The sequence below is a fragment of the Atractosteus spatula genome, chromosome 13 (genome assembly GCF_055471065.1).
Source record: "Atractosteus spatula isolate fAtrSpa1 chromosome 13, fAtrSpa1.hap1, whole genome shotgun sequence".
NCBI classification, from domain to species: Eukaryota; Metazoa; Chordata; class Actinopteri; order Semionotiformes; family Lepisosteidae; genus Atractosteus; species Atractosteus spatula.
In genome coordinates this window covers 1,368,297-1,387,186 of record NC_142718.1, presented here as the reverse complement: position 1 = coordinate 1,387,186, position 18,890 = coordinate 1,368,297, and the positions used below count along the sequence as shown (strand labels likewise).

The 18,890-nt window shown below is 45.2% G+C and overlaps 1 protein-coding gene across 1 annotated transcript; it reads left to right on the top strand.

The window, feature by feature from the left end:
* The first annotated feature begins 1,262 nt into the window (after positions 1-1,262).
* Positions 1,263-13,980, top strand: LOC148821546 (uncharacterized). The gene is made up of 10 exons (XM_088930759.1): positions 1,263-1,383; positions 2,187-2,279; positions 4,113-4,805; positions 6,256-7,028; positions 7,320-7,476; positions 7,725-8,705; positions 9,284-9,376; positions 9,922-10,740; positions 11,005-12,758; positions 12,835-13,980. The coding sequence occupies exons 1-10, from the start codon at positions 1,263-1,265 to the stop codon at positions 13,978-13,980; spliced, it is 6,630 nt and encodes a 2,209-aa protein (XP_088786885.1).
* The last annotated feature ends 4,910 nt before the right edge of the window (positions 13,981-18,890 follow it).

The window sequence follows — 18,890 nt, the reverse complement described above, 5'->3', positions numbered from 1 at the left end:
GAGAGCACCCAGGACACACACCGACTTTAAAACACTTGCTATTAAAATGAACCTTAAGAAAAGCAAAAATACATTTTATAATCAGTGTGACTTGCAAGTTTATATAGCAATTATACATTTTTCAAAAGCCTGGTGTTTGAAAGTCATTATATTTTAAAGGCACTTCAGGAAATGTAAATGGGGCACCAATTAAAATGATTTTTTATTAGTTTGCTGTCAAATCCTGTAGAGTGTTTACTGTTTAATTGATTCTGAATGATTGCTTTAAGGAAACGTTTTCTGTTGGCTACCCCTGTCCATAATATTAAGTGTTTTTTGTGTTTCATACACAGATGAGTAGACATCTGGGCAGAGGAGGAGAATGGAAGATCACCCACTGAGTGAGTATAGAGAGATCAGATCACATCACAGGACAGCACAGCCAGAGGGATCTGTACTGCAGGGATATTAACTCACAGTCCCACAGGGATCAGATCACATCACAGGACAGCACAGCCAGAGGGATCTGTACTGCAGGGATATTAACTCCCAGTCCCATAGGGATCAGATCACATCACAGGACAGCACAGCCAGAGGGGTCTGTACTGCAGGGATATTAACTCCCAGTCCCATAGGGATCAGATCACATCACAGGACAGCACAGCCAGAGGGATCTGTACTGCAGGGATATTAACTCACAGTCCCATAGGGATCAGATCACATCACAGGACAGCACAGCCAGAGGGGTCTGTACTGCAGGGATATTAACTCCCAGTCCCATAGGGATCAGATCACATCACAGGACAGCACAGCCAGAGGGATCTGTACTGCAGGGATATTAACTCCCAGTCCCATAGGGATCAGATCACATCACAGGACAGCACAGCCAGAGGGATCTGTACTGCAGGGATATTAACTCACAGTCCCATAGGGATCAGATCACATCACAGGACAGCACAGCCAGAGGGATCTGTACTGCAGGGATATTAACTCACAGACCCATAGGGATCAGATCACATCACAGGACAGCAGACCCCACCAAAAAGTCACTGTACTCTCAGGAGTAGAGGACAGATCCTGCACTGGGGTACAGTAGTAGTTAGAGGATTTGCAATGCTGAGTAGCCCCTTACTGTAAAAACTGAGTTGAAATAACAACAAAATAACATTTTTTGTTATCGGTTGGAGGAACGTAAAGAAATGCCAGAAGGTGTCCTGTAATTAGAAAACAGTTGGACAGAACAGTTCAGGACTGACCTTCCTATTAAATCCTTAATTTAGAAGATGAAGACCCAACAGCTGGCACAGCTGGGAGACACCCTTCAGGAGAGGCAGAGAGTTTCTCTGTCCCAGCAGCAGAGCAAGGAAGAGAAGCGCCACCTACAGGAGCAGCTGGAAGAGCCCAGTCAGCAACAGATTCAATACAGGGGGCAACCACAGGGGGCACTGTAGAGCTGACAGCAGCAGCTGGCACTGAGCAGGGGAAAAGAGAAACCATTGCTGAGACAAAGGCAGGAACACAGCCCCATGCAGAGGTGAAGATGAACAGCCACACATGGGGAGAGTGGTTCACTGGAATGAGTAAGTTTTCACTATCCTTTGTTTAATGTACAGGAAATTAAATGTGCTTAACATTTCCTGCATCCACCCAGAATTCTTCAACAAAGCATGAGGAGCACTGCACTGTTAAAAAGACCATCTTTATTTTTGCAACACCCTTGACAACCATACATTTGAATTATATTTTAGAAAAATGATGTCATGTTTATTTACATATATGGGACATTTTGAAGTTTGCTAAGTATTGACTACCGAGATTTGTTTGTTCATATAATGTTCACAGAAAGGGTTATACATTATAAAGCAGCCTTTATGTATATATGCAATCTTCAATCTTCTGAGTTCATTATTGGATGTAAAAATTACAGCTGTGTTACAGCTTACCGTTATTTATTCACTTTTTTATTTACATGTTTTATCTGTCCATTGATTAAGGGTTTTGTGAGAAATTGTGGTTGTATTTTTTTTTTGGAATAACCAAGTTAAACCTCTCTCTAGTTTTGGAATAATGCTGGTTTGTAACTATGAGATTTAAAAATAGTTAATATAAAGTATTCAAATACAACTGCAAGCTTTCCAACTTCTCCAGATTCTCTTTTATTGTTCAGTTCAGTGACTGTAGTTCTCATGTTTCTCCTCTGTTGGTAGTTTGGTCTGGAAAGCCTGGAGCTGAGAAGACCTCAAGAAACTCCACCCAGGGTGACCAGAGGACCACAGCCAGGGCAGAGAAGACAGACTCAGGTCTGTTTGTTCCAGAACTCTAGAGAAAAAGGCCAAAATCCACACTCACTCAAGACCACAGCACCCAGCACCCTGTGCGCTTTGAAATATAAAACCATCAGGCCTCGTTAGTAACTCCTGAAAGGGCTTTGAAGATAAGGACAGAAAACTGCAGGCACTCTGAGAGGTCAAGTTAGGGGTAGCTCAACTTAAACATCTCAAATAAAGACCCAACCACTGTGAAACCTTTCAAAATAACTTTCTAAAATAAGGAATTCAAAATCCAATCCAATTATTTAATGCTAATACAAATAAAGCACAAAAAATCACTTGTAGTATAATTCTGATTTATGATCAATCATTTCAACATAAAAAAATCTCAAAAACTGCATCAGCCCAGTTCATGTTTTAGGGAATTTATGTTTAGATACTTGAATCTGTCAGGAATTATACTGTATGTAATCTCCACAGAATGAGAAATCTGAAGAGGACATTGCATTAGAATCACTTTTAAAGCAGTTATAACACTCAGAAGCAGAGCTTCTCACTCTGCATTACTCTGTCTTACAGGAATAACATCACTACAGATCTAGAGGTAATAATCACATCAGCACTGTTTTATCTGGACTGGTACCTGGTCCAGCTCTCTCAGGCACATGCTTTAACACTGCTTTAAAAGAACCTGAAAAACAACTGTTTCCTTTCAAAGGTGTGCCATGACCATGGAGCCTGCTACTGTATGTGATCACTGGTCTCTTATTAGCAGCTAAAGATTTTATTATACATACACATCATTCAGCTCAATAGAGTTCAGCAGCCAGGGGTGTTCAGAGTGGACAGGGTGATGCCCTGCTTCAAGTCACTAGATCCTGGCTTGACTGGATCTTTCTTGTGAAAGACTGCTGGTGTGAAATCCATGTCTTTACCACAGTGGGCTCATGCTGAGTGACAAAGGTATCCACCTATAGAGTTTGGATTTTCAAGAACTAAAAAAAAAACTTAAGAGCAGTGGTTTTCAGTTCTGCTCATTACCTAAATTAGCTAATTTTTCACTTAATGTAACTATTTACCAACTTTTTTTAAGATCTCCTGCCAGGACCAAAACCAGTACTTAGAGGCTATAGTAACATTAATTAGGATTCATAAAGAAAGAGATGTCCTCAGCAGACTCACCTAGGATTTCTGTCTATTGCTAAGTGCCCTGTTTTCAGTGTTGATTAACACTAAACTTATTTCCAATTGTGTCCGGGGGTCCTTGTCTACTGCTGATATTAATCCTCATGCTTGGAATCTGGCCACCATTTCAGTCTCCCTTGAAATGCTTACAGCAGAGCACTAGAGGAGAGGCACTATGAAGAGCCTTGTTCAGAAGGAAGTAGACCGATACTCCAACAAACAACAAGTGTATGACAGACAGATGTTACAGACTAATGTCTAATAACAGTCTAATGAGAAGGCACTGAGCCAAATTTAAAAGAGACATTTAAATTTTATCCTAAAGAAAACTCTACATTTTCAATATTATTGTGGTAGCAAGGGCTTCAACAACATACCTGGGTAGCTTGTTCTAGACAAGTACTGTAGAGTCTCCTCTCTGGGGTGTTACTGTAGAGTCCACTTTCTGAGGCTGGAACGTCACTGATGACAGCGATTCCAAGAGTGATTCTGGAATCTAACTGGGTTACAGGGGTATCCTTATCCTTGAGTGGTGGTGCAGTGTGTTGTTGTGTTAAGGGTCTATGTTGAAGAACAAGTCTCTATCACCTGTGAAGTATCTTCAGCAGCTGCTTTGTCTTGACTTGTTGACTAAGTACGATACTGACAGCACATAATCTCACTTGCCTTGTTTTTCAGTATCTGACTCATTTGAGATAATTAATCCCAGTTTGAGGATTGTCCTATTCGGAAGGAGAGGAGCAGGGAAGACGTCCACAGCAAACACCATCCTGGGACGAGAGGAGCTCAGATCAGCTGCCCCAGTGTGTGAGAGGAGACTGGGAGACGTGTCTGGGCAGCTGGTTTCTGTGGTTGAGCTGCCAGCCTTGTTTAACATGGGGCTTTCAGAGGAGGAAGTGGCACGTGAGACTCACCGCTGTGTCTCTCTGAGTGACCCTGGTGTCCACGCCTTCCTCCTGGTCATTCCTGCAGGGCCTCTCACAGACAGAGACAAGGGAGAACTAGATCTGATCCTGGACATTTTCAGCAAGAGAGTCACTGACTATATCATTGTACTGTTCACCTGTAGAGACTCACTGAACACACAACCTGAAGACGAGTTTCTGCAGGAGAACACAGACAGCCAGCAGCTGCTGCAGAGGTGTGGGGGCAGGTACCTGGTTTTCAGCACCAGGAAGAGGGGAGCCCAGGTGTCACAGCTCCTGCAGCAGATAGACAGCATGGTGAAGAAGAACAGGCCTGACTGCTACACTGATGACATGTACCTGCAGGCTCAGCTGGACAGGAGAGTCAGGAGACACCAGCAGGAGCTGGAGCAGAAGGACAGGAGGATCAGGGAGCTGGAGGAAAAGACTGGGGATGTTTCACCAGGTACGATAGAAATAAAATATATATATATATTTAAAGTTTAATAGTCAAACATCCAACAGGTAAAGATTTCAATTCACAATACTGTGAAAGGACAATGAGTTACTACTACTCTATTTTCCTTAAAGTACTCTAAATTGTGAGTATACACAACTCATCTAGGAATGCAGATGTATGTAAACATCAATGGAAATATTTTTCTCTATACACACTTTTTAAACGTAGGCTGGAGTTTAAATATTAAAAATGTGTAAGTAAGTTAGATAGTAAGCAAACAGCACCTTTTTAACAGAATACTTGTAAAAGCTAAGAACATAAGAAAAGATACAGAGTATAGGAGTATTTTGGTAAGATTAGTCCGTTTGGTAATTAGAAGTTGATTGTTGTGAAGACGTTAATATCTTACCAGCTGTTTCTTGATAGAAGCCAGGGTATTGACTTAGCTGTGAAGCTGGTTCCACACTCCCACCAGCCTCTTTGTGAAGAAGTGCCTCCTTTTCTCAAATATTAAATGTGCTTCCAAATAGGTTCAACTACTGTCCTCTGGTTCATGTTTCACTGGTGATTCTGAAACAGTCTGTTTTTCCAGTACTTTATACCAAAGTAACAATGTGTGTCACTCTGGTCTTCATCTGGTACCAGCTACCTGTTGCTTCAATAGCGCAAGCAGGGGTGGAACTGCTCTGTTAGTTGTTCAGCTCAGAACCCTTGGCTCGCTTGTTACAGTCTCCTGTTTTTATCCCAGTGTACAGTAGCTCCATCTTGCCAATTCTTGTGTTTTAAGAGGTACCTGCAGGTTAGGTCTTTGAATTAAACTTTGTTTCTCTCGATTCCCATCTAATGAGACAGTTTCCAGCGAAGAGAAAGATGCACTCTCCACAGTGCATGGGACTTTATCCCCATTATGAGTTCACATAACTGACCCAGCTTCTAACACCACACACCTCCAATTGGCCAGATAGCAGAGCTGTCTTTTTGCTAGAAGGTTATTAAATTACTCAACTTAAAAAATATATAAACAGCCCAGCTGAGTATTAATATTCAACTGATGAGCCTGAACTGATCAATAATAATATCCTGGAATCTGAGAGGGTTAAATACCCCCAAAAATGCACCAGATTTTTGGATATATTATGAGTTCATGTAGCTCTGCAATTTGGCCAGACACCCCTCCCACAGCACAAGGAGGTGTGTGCTCTCAGAAGCTGGGTGAATTGTCATTTCTGCCAGAAGATTATGTAATTTTTTAACCTTAACTGTAGGCCTGTAAAGAGCCCTGTTGAATGTTAATATTTGACTGATGAACCTGAGCAGATCAAGTCTCCTGCTGATACTTCTGTCAACATTTTGTCTCTTTTTACTATCTCAGTATCTCACACTTGATCTGCCTGTGAGATATCAAGCAGAAACTCTGAGGAAACACCTGTGTAACAGACTCTTCCCTCTGTTCCAGGCCGTACAGGTAAAGAGGAAGACCAGGAGTGTGTGAGGATGGTGTTAATTGGGAAGACAGGCTCTGGGAAGAGTGCCACTGGGAACACCATCCTGGGCAGAAGGGAGTTTGTATCTAAAGTCAGCACCAAGTCAGTAACTAATGTGTGTCAGAAAGTGAAAGGAGAGATGGATGGGAGAACCATAGCTGTGGTCGACACTCCTGGTCTGTTTGACACAGAGCTGTCTAATGAGCAAGTTCAAGAGGAAATAGGGAAGTGTATCTCCCTGTCGGCCCCAGGACCCCACGTGTTCATCCTGGTGTTACAGGTGGGCAGGTTCACCAAAGAGGAGAGAGACACAGTGGAGCTGATCAAACGGATCTTTGTCAAAAGGGCTGAAATGTACACTATGGTCATATTCACCAGAGGGGACGACCTGGAGAATAAAAATACTGAATTCTTTAAAGGTGATCGCAGAATCGAGCGTCTAATTCATCAATGTGGAGGAAGATACCAGATCTTCAACAACAAGGACATGGGGGACCGCACCCAGGTGAGGGAGCTGCTGGAGAAGATCGACAGCCTGGTGAGAGAGAACGGAGGAGGATTCTACACCAGCCAGATGTTCCAGGAAGAACCGAAGAGCAGCTTAAGGCAGACAGAGGAGGAGCTACAGAGACAGGGGGAGGAGACGAAGGGGAGAGAGGAGGAGCTACAGAGACGGGGAGGAAACGAAGGGGATAGAGGAGGGGCTACAGAGACAGGGGGAGGAGACAAAGGGGAGAGAGGAGGGGCTACAGAGACAGGGGGAGGAGACAAAGGGGAGAGAGGAGGGACTAAAGAGGCAGGGGGAGGAGACGAAGGGGAGAGAGGAGGGGCTACAGAGACAGGGGGAGGAGGCGAAGAGGAGAGAGGAGGAGCTACAGAGACGGAGTGGAGAGAGGAGGGTCTACAGAGACAGGGGGAGGAGAGGAAGGGGAAAGAGGAGATGAGGGAGGGAAGAAAAGAAACTCAGACAAGAAGAGACAAAGGAGAGAAAAAAGGGGATACAGAGAGGGGAGAAAGAGAATTGAAGAGCCGACAGCAAGAGGCACAGCCGCACACTGAAGAACTGCAAGAAGACAGAGAGATGACAGACAAGGAGAAAAGGGCCAAGAGACAGGAGGAGGAAGAAGAGGAGGAGGAAGAAAGTGTGAAAAGAGAAACAGAACAAATCTTGAAGAAAAGTGAGAAAAAGGATTGTAAATGTCCTGAAAAAGCAGCAGAATGGAAAGGTACAGCATCTGACAAAACGGTGGAATCAGGTAAGAATTTACAGACAAAGGTGTGTTCAGTGCTGTGGATGAGGGCAAATGAGCTTTTCCACCTCTTGTATAATGTCAGAAACTTTACACTGGAGTAGATTGGCAGTTTGAGGTACACTTAGGTATAGGAGCAGTTATTGATTAGCATTTAACTAGCTGTTATCTTGTGTTTTTCAAATTCCCAGTGTCCTCGGAGCTGCGGCTCGTCCTGCTGGGACAGACCGGAGTGGGGAAGAGTGCCACAGGGAACACCATCCTGGGAGCAGAGGAGTTCCCATCTCGCACCAGCGCCTCCGGCACGACGCGGCACTGCCAGAGCGGATCGGTGAAGATCAAGGGGAGGCGCATCACTGTGGTGGACACGCCTGGACTGCTGGACACTCGGCTCTCCCCGGAGGAGACTCGGTCCCTCAGGGACCGCTGCCTCTCCCTGAGTGACCCCGGCCCCCACGCGCTGCTCCTGGTGGTGAAGGTGGGGCCGTTCTCAGACAAGGACAGGAGGGCGGCAGGCAGGGTCCGGGAGCTGTTTGGAGAGGAGGCTCTGAGGTTCACCGTGGTTCTGTTCACCCGGGGAGACGACCTGGAGCAGCGGAGCCTGGAGGAGTTTGTCCGGGGGAACAGAGACCTCCAGCTGCTGGTCCAGCAGTGCGGGGGCAGGTGTCACCTCTTCAACAACAAGAGCAGGAGTGACCGCGCCCAGGTCACAGAGCTGCTGAATCTGATAGACAGCCTGATGAGAGAGAACGGCAGCTACAGCATGCCTGAGACTTGCTGTATGAAGAATGAGCGAGATACAGGAAGTGGAGAAGGAAAAGGCAGCTGTGCTGGAGAACAAGATTCCTCTTCATCACCTTCACAACTGGAAGAAGATGAAGACCCAACAGCTGGCACAGCTGGGAGACACCCAGCAGGAGAGGCAGAGAGTTTCTCTGTCCCAGCAGCAGAGCGAGGAAGAGAAGTGCCACCTACAGGAGCAGCTGGAAGAGCCCAGTCAGCAACAGATTCAATACAGTGGGCAACCACAGGGGGCGCTGTAGAGCTGACAGCAGCAGCTGGCACTGAGCAGGGGAAAAGAGAAACCATTGCTGAGACAAAGACAGGAACACAGCCCCATGCAGAGGTGAAGATGAACAGCCACACATGGGGAGAGTGGTTCACTGGAATGAGTAAGTTTTCACTATCCTTTGTTTAATGTACAGGAAATTAAATGTGTTTAACATTTCCTGCATCCACCCAGAATTCTTCAACAAAGCATGAGGAAAACTAAGCAGTTAAAAAGACCATGTATACAGTATTTTTGCAACAAATACACTTGATAATGATAGAACTTTTCAAGAAAATAAATGACTTCAATTACATATGAAATATATTTTAGGAAAATTGTATGCCATATTTATTTATATATTAATATATATAGGACATCTAATGTTTGCTTAATATTAACTACAATTATATTTTAGTTCATATAACATCCACTGAAAGGGTTATACAGTACATAAAGTAGCAGTTGTGTATACAATATATATGGTCGTCTTGGTTTGGCTGTAGATTTCTTTTAAATAACCAGATTAAATCTCTGACCACTTCTGTCGTGATATTGATTTGACTATTAGATTTAAAAATTATGTCAAAATGTGTAGTATACAAATGGTCACAAAGGCTTGGAAGTCTTCCAGCCTCTCCAGATTCTCTTTTATTGTTCAGTTCAGTGACTGTAGTTCTCATGTTTCTCCTCTGTTGGTAGTTTGGTCTGGAAAGCCTGGAGCTGAGAAGACCTCAAGAAACTCCACCCAGGGTGACCAGAGGACCACAGCCAGGGCAGAGAAGACAGACTCAGGTCTGTTTGTTCCAGAACTCTAGAGAAAAAGGCCAAGATCCACACTCACTCAAGACCACAGCACCCAGCACCCTGGGCGCTTTGAAATATAAAACCATCAGGCCTCGTTAGTTAGTAACTGCTGAAAGGGCTTTGAAGATCAGGAGAGAAGACTGCAAGCACTGGAATAGAACAGATTATTAAAATAATGAAAGAAACAAATCAAGTGCAGCTCAAACTGAACATCTCAAATAAATATCCACCCAGAGTTTAACCTTTTGAAATAACTTTTAAAATAATTTCATCCCAGTGAAAACACTACACTGTCAAAATTATTGTGGAAGCAAGGTATTAACAACATAGCTGGGTAGCTTGTTGCAGACAAATACTGAGCTCCTCCATAAGGCTGAAACATCAGTGGTGATGGAGTGTGTTGTTGTGTTAAGGGTCTATGTTGAAGAACATGTCTCCACCACCTTAGCAGTATCTTCACCATCTGATTTCTCTTGACTTATTGACTCACCATGATACTAACAGCACACAATCTCACTTGGCTTGTTTTTCAGTGTCTGACACACATGAGATGGTTAATCCCAGTTTGAGGATTGTCCTGTTCGGAAGGAGAGGAGCAGGGAAGACGTCCACAGCAAACACCATCCTGGGACGAGAGGAGCTCAGATCAGCTGCCCCAGTGTGTGAGAGGAGACTGGGAGACGTGTCTGGGCAGCTGGTTTCTGTGGTTGAGCTGCCAGCCTTGTTTAACACGGGGCTTTCAGAGGAGGAAGTGGCACGTGAGACTCACCGCTGTGTCTCTCTGAGTGACCCTGGTGTCCACGCCTTCCTCCTGGTCATTCCTGCAGGGCCTCTCACAGACAGAGACAAGGGAGAACTAGATCTGATCCTGGACATTTTCAGCAAGAGAGTCACTGACTATATCATTGTACTGTTCACCTGTAGAGACTCGCGGAAGAAAAAACGTAAAGATCAGTTTCTCAAGAAGAACACAGACAGCCAGCAGCTGGTGCAGAGGTGTGGGGGCAGGTACCTGGTTTTCAGCACCAGGAAGAGGGGAGCCCAGGTGTCACAGCTCCTGCAGCAGATAGACAGCATGGTGAAGGAGAACAGGCCTGACTGCTACACTGATGACATGTACCTGCAGGCTCAGCTGGACAGGAGAGACAGGAGACACCAGCAGGAGCTGGAGCAGAAGGACAGGCGAGACAGGAGACTCCAGCAGGAGCTGGAGCAGAAGGACAGGCGAGACAGGAGACTCCAGCAGGAGCTGGAGCAGAAGGACAGGAGAGTCAGGAGACACCAGCAGGAGCTGGAGGAGAAGGACAGGAGGATCAGGGAGCTGGAGGAAAAGATTGAGAATATTTCACCAGGTAAGATAGAAATGTACTTTTTGTGATGTTATTGAACAGAGATCAGGTGGAGGTCAAATTCTAAACCCACGCTTTCATTTCCCTGCACATAAAAGCTCCCTGAATGAACACAGTGCTGTGCTCATCCTCTCCAGCCCCCCTCCCTGAACCCCAAGCAGCAGTTGCTATTTGTGATCACATCTATTTTGTTTTACTTGATCAGTGTGTTTCAAATCTGAGTCAGTTATTTTCTCTCTATTCCAGGCAGTGCAGGTAAAGAGGAAGACCAAGAGTGTGTGAGGATGGTGCTGATTGGGAAGACAGGCTCTGGGAAGAGTGCCTCAGGGAACACCATCCTGGGAGAGGAAAGGTTTGAAACCACATTCAGCTCCGGATCAGTGACCAGGATATGCAAGAAGGGAAGAGGAAAAGTCGCTGGGAGACCTGTGACTGTGGTCGACACTCCTGGACTGTTTGACACAACACTGTCAACAGAGGTAGTTCAGGAGGAAATAGCCAAGTATATCTCCCTGATGGCCCCAGGACCCCATGTGTTCATCCTGGTGATATCGCTGGGGAGATTCACCAGAGAGGAGAGAGACATAGTGAAGCTGATCAAACAGACCTTTGGTGAAAAAGCTCAAGACTACACTCTCATCCTCTTCACTCGGGGAGATGAGCTTAGACGGATGACCATTGACAGGTTTATTCAGCAGGGAGACCGTGAACTCCAGAGACTTGTTCGGGCTTGTGGGGACAGGTACCACGTCTTCAACAACAATGACACAGGCAACTGCACCCAGGTGACAGAGCTGCTGGAGAAGATCGACAGCCTGGTGAGAGAGAACGGAGGAGGATTCTACACCAGCCAGATGTTCCAGGAGGCAGAAGCTGCCATCAGACAAGAGCAGGAGAGGATCCTGAGGGAGAGAGAGGAGGAGATTCACAGACAGGAGGAGGAGATGAGGAACAGGTTCATGAAGGAAGCAGAAGAGCTGAGGAGAAGATTAGAGGAAGAAGCTCAGAGACGAGAGGAAGAGAGACGGAGGAAGGAGGAGGAGCTGAGACTCAGAGAGGAAAGACAGGAAGAGAGAGAAAGAGAGGAGAGAAGCAGGAGAGAGGAGGAGGAGAGGAGAAGGAGAGAAGTGGAGGTCAAGGAAAAGAGGGAGTGGGCAGAGAGAATGGAACAAGTTCAGGAAGAGAACAGGAAACAGCAGCAGAGACGGGAGGAGGAAATTAAGAAAGCTCAGGCAAGGAGAGAAGAGGAAGACAGACAGAGAAGAGCTGAGGAGGACAGGGCCCTGAGGGAGAGAGAGGAGAAAGTGAGAGAGGCTGAGACAAGGAAGATGAAAGAGCTGGAAGAGAGGATGAGGAAGCAGCAGCAGGAATGGGAGAGGGAGAAGCAGGAGTCCCAGAGGAAGAGAGAGAAGGAGGAACAAGAGAGGAAGGAGCAGGAGGAGAGAGAGAGGAGACACTGGGAGGAAAAACTCAGAGAGGCTGAAGAAAATCACAACAAAACCCTGGAGCAGGAGATGAGAAAACAGCAGGAGGACTGGAGGAGGAAGAGAAAGGAGAAGCAGAGGAGGAGAGAGGAGGAGGAGAGAGAGAGGAGAGAGAAGGAGGAGAGGGAGGGGAGGGAGAGGGAGGACAGACACAGAACAGAAATGGCAGCTCTGAAGAGGACAATGGAGGAAGAGAGACAGAAGAGAGAAGAGCAAGAGCAGGTCAGGAGAGAGGAGATGGAGAGAGAGAGGAGAGTGAGAGAGGAGGAGGAGAGGAGTGAGTGGAAGAAGAAACTGGCTGAAGCAGAGCAAGAGAAGAAGAAGACTGAAGAGGACCTGATGAGACTGCAGAAGCAGTGGGAGCAGCAGAGAGAGGAGGAGAAGAGAAGGATAGCAGAGGAGGACAGACAGAGGGTAGAGAGAGAGCAGGAAGAGAGGAGGAGGCTGAGGGAGGAGATAGACCAGCAGAGGAGGGAGGCTGAGAGGGAGAAGGAAGAGCTGGAGAGACAGATAAAACAGAAGGAAAAGGAATATGAAGTAAGATGTGCAGAGATCAAGAAGGAGTATGAGGAAAGAGCAAGAAAAAGTGCTGAAAAATTTAATACATTTACAGAGCAAGAGAAAAGAAGAAGAGAAGAAGCTGAAGGGAGAACTGAAGAAGCTGAAGGGAGAGCTGAAGAAGCTGAAGGAAGAGCTAAGGAAGCTGGAGGGAGAGCTAAGGAAGCTGAAGGGAGAGCTGAAGAAGCTGAAGGAAGAGCTAAGGAAGCTGGAGGGAGAGCTAAGGAAGCTGAAGGGAGAGCTGAAGAAGCTGAAGGGAGAACTGAAGAAGCTGAAGGGAGAGCTGAAGAAGCTGAAGGGAGAGCTAAGGAAGCTGAAGGGAGAGCTGAAGAAGCTGAAGGGAGAGCTGAAGAAGCTGAAGGGAGAGCTAAGGAAGCTGAAGGGAGAGCTAAGGAAACTGAAGGGAGAGCTAAGGAAGCTGAAGGGAGAGCTGAAGAAGCTGGAGGGAGAGCTAAGGAAGCTGAAGGGAGAGCTAAGGAAGCTGAAGGGAGAGCTGAAGAAGCTGAAGGGAGAGCTAAGGAAGCTGAAGGGAGAGCTGAAGAAGCTGAAAGGAGAGCTGAAGAAGCTGAAGGGAGAGCTAAGGAAGCTGAAGGGAGAACTGAAGAAGCTGAAGGGAGAGCTGAAGAAGCTGAAGGGAGAGCTAAGGAAGCTGAAGGGAGAGCTAAGGAAGCTGGAGGGAGAGCTAAGGAAGCTGAAGGGAGAGCTAAGGAAGCTGGAGGGAGAGCTAAGGAAGCTGAAGGGAGAGCTGAAGAAGCTGAAGGGAGAGCTAAGGAAGCTGAAGGGGGAGCTAAGGAAGCTGAAGGGAGAGCTGAAGAAGCTGAAGGGAGAGCTGAAGAAGCTGAAGGGAGAGCTAAGGAAGCTGAAGGGAGAGCTGAAGAAGCTGAAGGGAGAGCTAAGGAAGCTGAAGGGAGAGCTGAAGAAGCTGAAGGGAGAGCTGAAAAAGCTGAAGGGAGAGCTGAAGAAGCTGAAGGGAGAGCTAAGGAAGCTGGAGGGAGAGCTAAGGAAGCTGAAGGGAGAGCTAAGGAAGCTGAAGGGAGAGCTGAAGAAGCTGAAGGGAGAGCTAAGGAAGCTGAAGGGAGAGCTGAAGAAGCTGAAGGGAGAGCTAAGGAAGCTGAAGGGAGAGCTGAAGAAGCTGAAGGGAGAGCTAAGGAAGCTGAAAGGAGAGCTAAGGAAGCACAAGCAGAAACCAAAGGAGCTCTAATAGGATCAGTCTTAGGACCTCCAGGAGCATTCATAGGAGCAGCTGTAGCTAAATCTTGTGCACAACAGTGAAAACCACACCATCCACCACTAGCAAAGTGTCATTATGTCATAACTGTAAATAACTGATGAGCAAGAGGTGTCTTTACTGCTTAGAAGGGATCTGTTACACTTGCTGGCCCTGATGAGCAGAAGCAGTGGATCCTATGGGGACGAAGAGATTAGGAAGCTGAAGAATCACAAAATCTGAACTCTATGTCTAGGGTCAATCAGGTCAGAATCGGGAAGAGAGACAAGACATATATGAATCCATGTATAATCCAGGAATTCCAGGTCAGAAGACAATCCAAAAGTCCATAAGATGAAAAAGTAACAAACGGAGAGCCAGAGACGAAATCTACAAGTCTAGGTCAGTAGAGGAACTATTGTCCAGAAACCAGGAATTCACACACCGAGGAAGGTACACGCAAAGTGGGCAAAGCAGGGAATCCTGGGAAAACACAATACTGAGCACAGCGCCTCTGCAGGTTGGCCTGAAGTGTCCTTGGAGAACGGAAAAGCTGATTGGATAACTATCCTTAGGGCTTACACCTTCTAGGATTGGTTGAGGTGGAGCTGTGTCTCTGGTTGTGGGAGGCTGATACCATGACAGAATGTATCTGAGTTTTATTCAAATAGATTTCATTACTTCATATTTTGTAACAAAAAATAACTACACCCTGTCATGTGGTGCTGGGGTTGAGGAAGAATCTTAGCATTTGCCTTTTTATTAAGTATATAATATAGTGACAGTTTGCCTTAGCTCATATGCTTTTTGCTTAGCAACAGTCTAAAAGGATAATTCAAGCATTTTATTTGACCTTTTGACATTAATATTACAACCGCAACGTGTCTAGCTCATTTCACACCTTCTGTTTGCTTACTTCTGTTTTTGTCTAAATGCAAGGTAGAACTGCTTCTTAAGAAGAACGTGGTCAATTACAAAGAGAGAAACAACATCTCCTAGTATGGAACCTTAGAGTGAGCTTTCCTGTGTGAATCTGCTGTATAAAACGTCTTGTATTTACCATCTCGGGGAGATAGACTTTTACAGACCTGAATGAGAGACTGCTCTCAGGTCTGCATGGTCTTATCCTCCCCATGCGCATGAATAAAGGACTCGGCTTGACCACACCTGACCTGAGGGAAGAATTTTCTTCGACAGGGTTCAGGGAGGGGGGCTGGAGAAGATGAGCACAGCTCATCTGAACCTCTGTTCGATACTCTATAATGTGACAAGGCCTGAGAAACACAGTACTGAGGTCTTCACATCTGTCACTGGTCCTCCTGCTGTCCTCAACTGCACAGTCCCCCAGGGAATCAAGCATGTTTGTTAAAATATCTAGAAAGACCACAGTGAGCGCTGTGTCCCTTCTCCCTAAGTCACTTCTGTGAATTTGAAACGCTTGCCTCAATTTGTATTTGCCATCGCCATTTGCTTTCCTCTGCTGATGACTGTGAACCCTGCAGCCACACACATGGGAGACTAAGGAAGCGCAGGAAGACCCCGCCACCTTGCCCACCATCATGCCTGCCTTCAAGTCTCCTGCTGGAAATGACTGCAAGGATTTTGTTTGAAGTCAAGATGAACAAAGACTACCAGATACCAAAGGATATTTTCCTTTTGTTTTTCTTTTCTGTATTATCAATAAACTTGTTCATTTACAATTTGGGAGTGTTGGGGCTGTTTCTGATATCTTAAAAAAATCACAAATAGAAGTCAAGGACCTACAGAGCTCTTCAGAAGCACCTGAACTAGAACAGAAATCCTCCAAACAATCTGCAAGGAAGAGAGACATGGAGTAAAAACAAGAGGACAGGAAAGTAAAGGTTTATACTTCAAGGCCAGAGGAATCGGTAAGAGAATACAAGTAGCAGGTCAGTTATGAAGCAGCTGGAGTCGGAGAAGCCTGACTATCGCAGTGAGGCGGCGATGAACACGTCACGAGTGGATACAGTGTTCTGGAGGAGGAAAGGGAGCAGCGCTGTGTAGTCACTCAATCCAGCAAACTTCCCCAGAACGAACTGTGAAACACAAACCTGAGTTTTGAAAAGTCCAACTCCACCCTGTCCCCAGGGTACAAAACAGGACAAAACAGTGGGTTTCACACACATTGGAGAGTTTAAATTATGTGCGAGAAGAGTCCGCAGGGTGCCAGTTTCCTGCTGCGGATGAGCAGTTGGGGGGAGTGAACTGTGTTTCCACAAGGGGCATTGTTTTACCTCAGTCTGTCTGGTTCCACATGTGGCAATCTCTAGATGTAGATGATGTCTCACTTGTTCAATTTTGAGTAACCTGTATTGCACTTATGTCATAGAAGCACCTAAGTGATTTTATTATTTTCACTATGTTATTGTATTTTATTTGTGTTTTCATTACCCTACACTGCAATGTTCAGGAATTAAAGTAATTAAATGGTCATTTCAATTATCTGTATGATATAGTTGGTATTTATTCTAATTATGTTTTTTTTTCCATTGTCCTCACCTACTGTATAAAGGGGAAATGTTTGCTTTATAAGCTATATAATGAATTATATAGTAGTAATGTGCAATATGAATTCACACAGCAGCTAAGAGTGCATCCTGCTGTAAGATTCAGGTTACATGGAGACTTGCGGAACATAGCCCAGGAACTAGGGGTAGAAGATATTTGTTTCCAGGGATGAAGTTTCACAGGCAGCTAATTGAAACACACTGACACATCAAATAAAAAATACTGGGCAACTGCTACTCCTGAAGTAAAGAACAAAAGCAAATCAAATTTCCCATGAGGTGCTAAATGTTTCTTAAAAAACACATATCAACACTGCCTGTCTCAGAGTTCACCTGTCTTTTTCAAAGACTTTATGCATTTAAAATTGGAACTTTTTCTTTCTTGATTGTCTCGCAATTGTACGGAAGTGCATTGCTGCCACTAAGGAAAACAAATTGCCCCCTTATCTCGTAATTACGAGAAGATAACTCATTATCTTGTAATTACGAGATAGCAATGCTTACGTCAGTGTGTGTACAACCTGTTAAGCTGTGCACTGAACACATGTAGAAGCTACAGTGAACTTCGCTAGCGCTTTCGGTTTAATGATTGTGTCCAGTGCTGCAGAATTTGTACAGATTTCGACTGGGGTTCAGTCATAATGAAATCTCATTACAAGCATGAGGACCAGTTTTGTGGGATTTAGAGCTCAAAGCAATGATGGTTCCGTTAGGAGCAGTTACACGTGCAATCAGTTTCACTGCTTAAACCTGTAAGTCTGCACGTAGCGATATACAGTAGGTAGTATATGACAATTGTGCTATTGCGTGATCACATAAAGTACGCGATAATTAATCCGCCTTGTCTTGCTCACACCTGAAGAAGACTTCACAGCAGAAACATTGTGTTTTCTCTCTTCTCTTTTCAGCATGGAATAAACCTATTACTCGTTCCTTTGCACTAATATATTATGCTCATATATATTTGACTGTGTTTAATGTTCTTTCGATGACTGATTTTTTACTGTTCTCAGGATTGAAATCATGTAGAAAGAGAGGGAACCCCTCTATTTCTCTTCTCTGCTATTTGCCATGAAGGAGCTGTATCTACAGTCTAGCAGGAAATGTGCAGGGTTAGTCTTGGGGTGTTTAGACTGCACCATTGATAAGAAGTCATGTGATTTAACACTACAAGGCTCAGCTGCACATTTACCAGAAACCACCTGACAGACCCCTCCCCATCAGTCACCCTATTGAAACTCCCTGATTCCTTCAGACTCAGATTGCCTGTGAGAGACCAGACAGAATCATGTCTGACAGAATACATCCCAATGGATCTGAAGGTAAGGAACTGTTCTCTATAAAGACCTTCCCTTCTTTCTTCAGGAGAGCTGTCTGTGAAATTGACGTGTTATATAATACACTACATTGTACAGGTGGATTTTTTCAGTACATTTATTTTTTTCCTGTTTTACTGGTTATTCTGGGATAATTTGAATAATTTCATAATTCTATTTCTTATATAAATACTAACGATAATAATGCACAGAAGCTCTGCAAGACTTAAATGGAGGACAAGGACGAGTTTTACTTTCAGTTATACAAAAAAACACAACAGGATTTAGGCCTCTGCTTGATTAACTGTGAAAGGAACACGGTAGATTTCAGATTTATTTGTCTGCATAAAAGTATTTTTCCAAATCTCTAAATCTGACTGTCTCTGAAATCGAGTTGATCGCTTCTGCAAATATTGAAAGTGAGTTTCAGGAAAGTGTTTGAGGAATGGCAGCTCATCGGTCCCGCTGGAGCTGGGGAACATCTCAGACGGAGACAGAGAAACCCTTAATCTGGTCAAGAACGTGTTTGATGAGACAGTCCTGAGCTACACCATGGTCCTCTTGTCCTACAAGGGGGACCTGCAGGGCAGTGCCCTGGATGAGCTCGTCAGGAGGGACAGGCAGCTCGGTCAGCTGATCGAGCAGTGTGGGCTCAGGTACCACGTCTTCACTGAGAACAGGAGAGACCCGGCTCAGGCTGCAGAGTTCATCAGGAAGATAGAGGACATGCTGAAGGCCAGGGGCAACACATACTACACCCACGAGAAGTACGAGAAGGCAGAGGCAGAGATCAGACGAGAGCAGGAGAAGAGAATGAAGGAGGGGGAGTTGGAGTTAAGGAGGCAGGAGGAGAAACTTGGGCGAAGATTCTCGGGAGAGAGGCTGAGGCAGGAGAAGAAAATGTTACTGCAAAGAGAACGGGAAAGAGCAAGAGAGCAGGCAGAGAATTCCAATCCATTCATGTCAATGTTGCATTTGATAGCTGGTGCATTCAACGTTGTTAAGAATTTTGTCAGTGCTACACTGGCTGTTTCTAAACAATATCTGGTACATTCAGTAA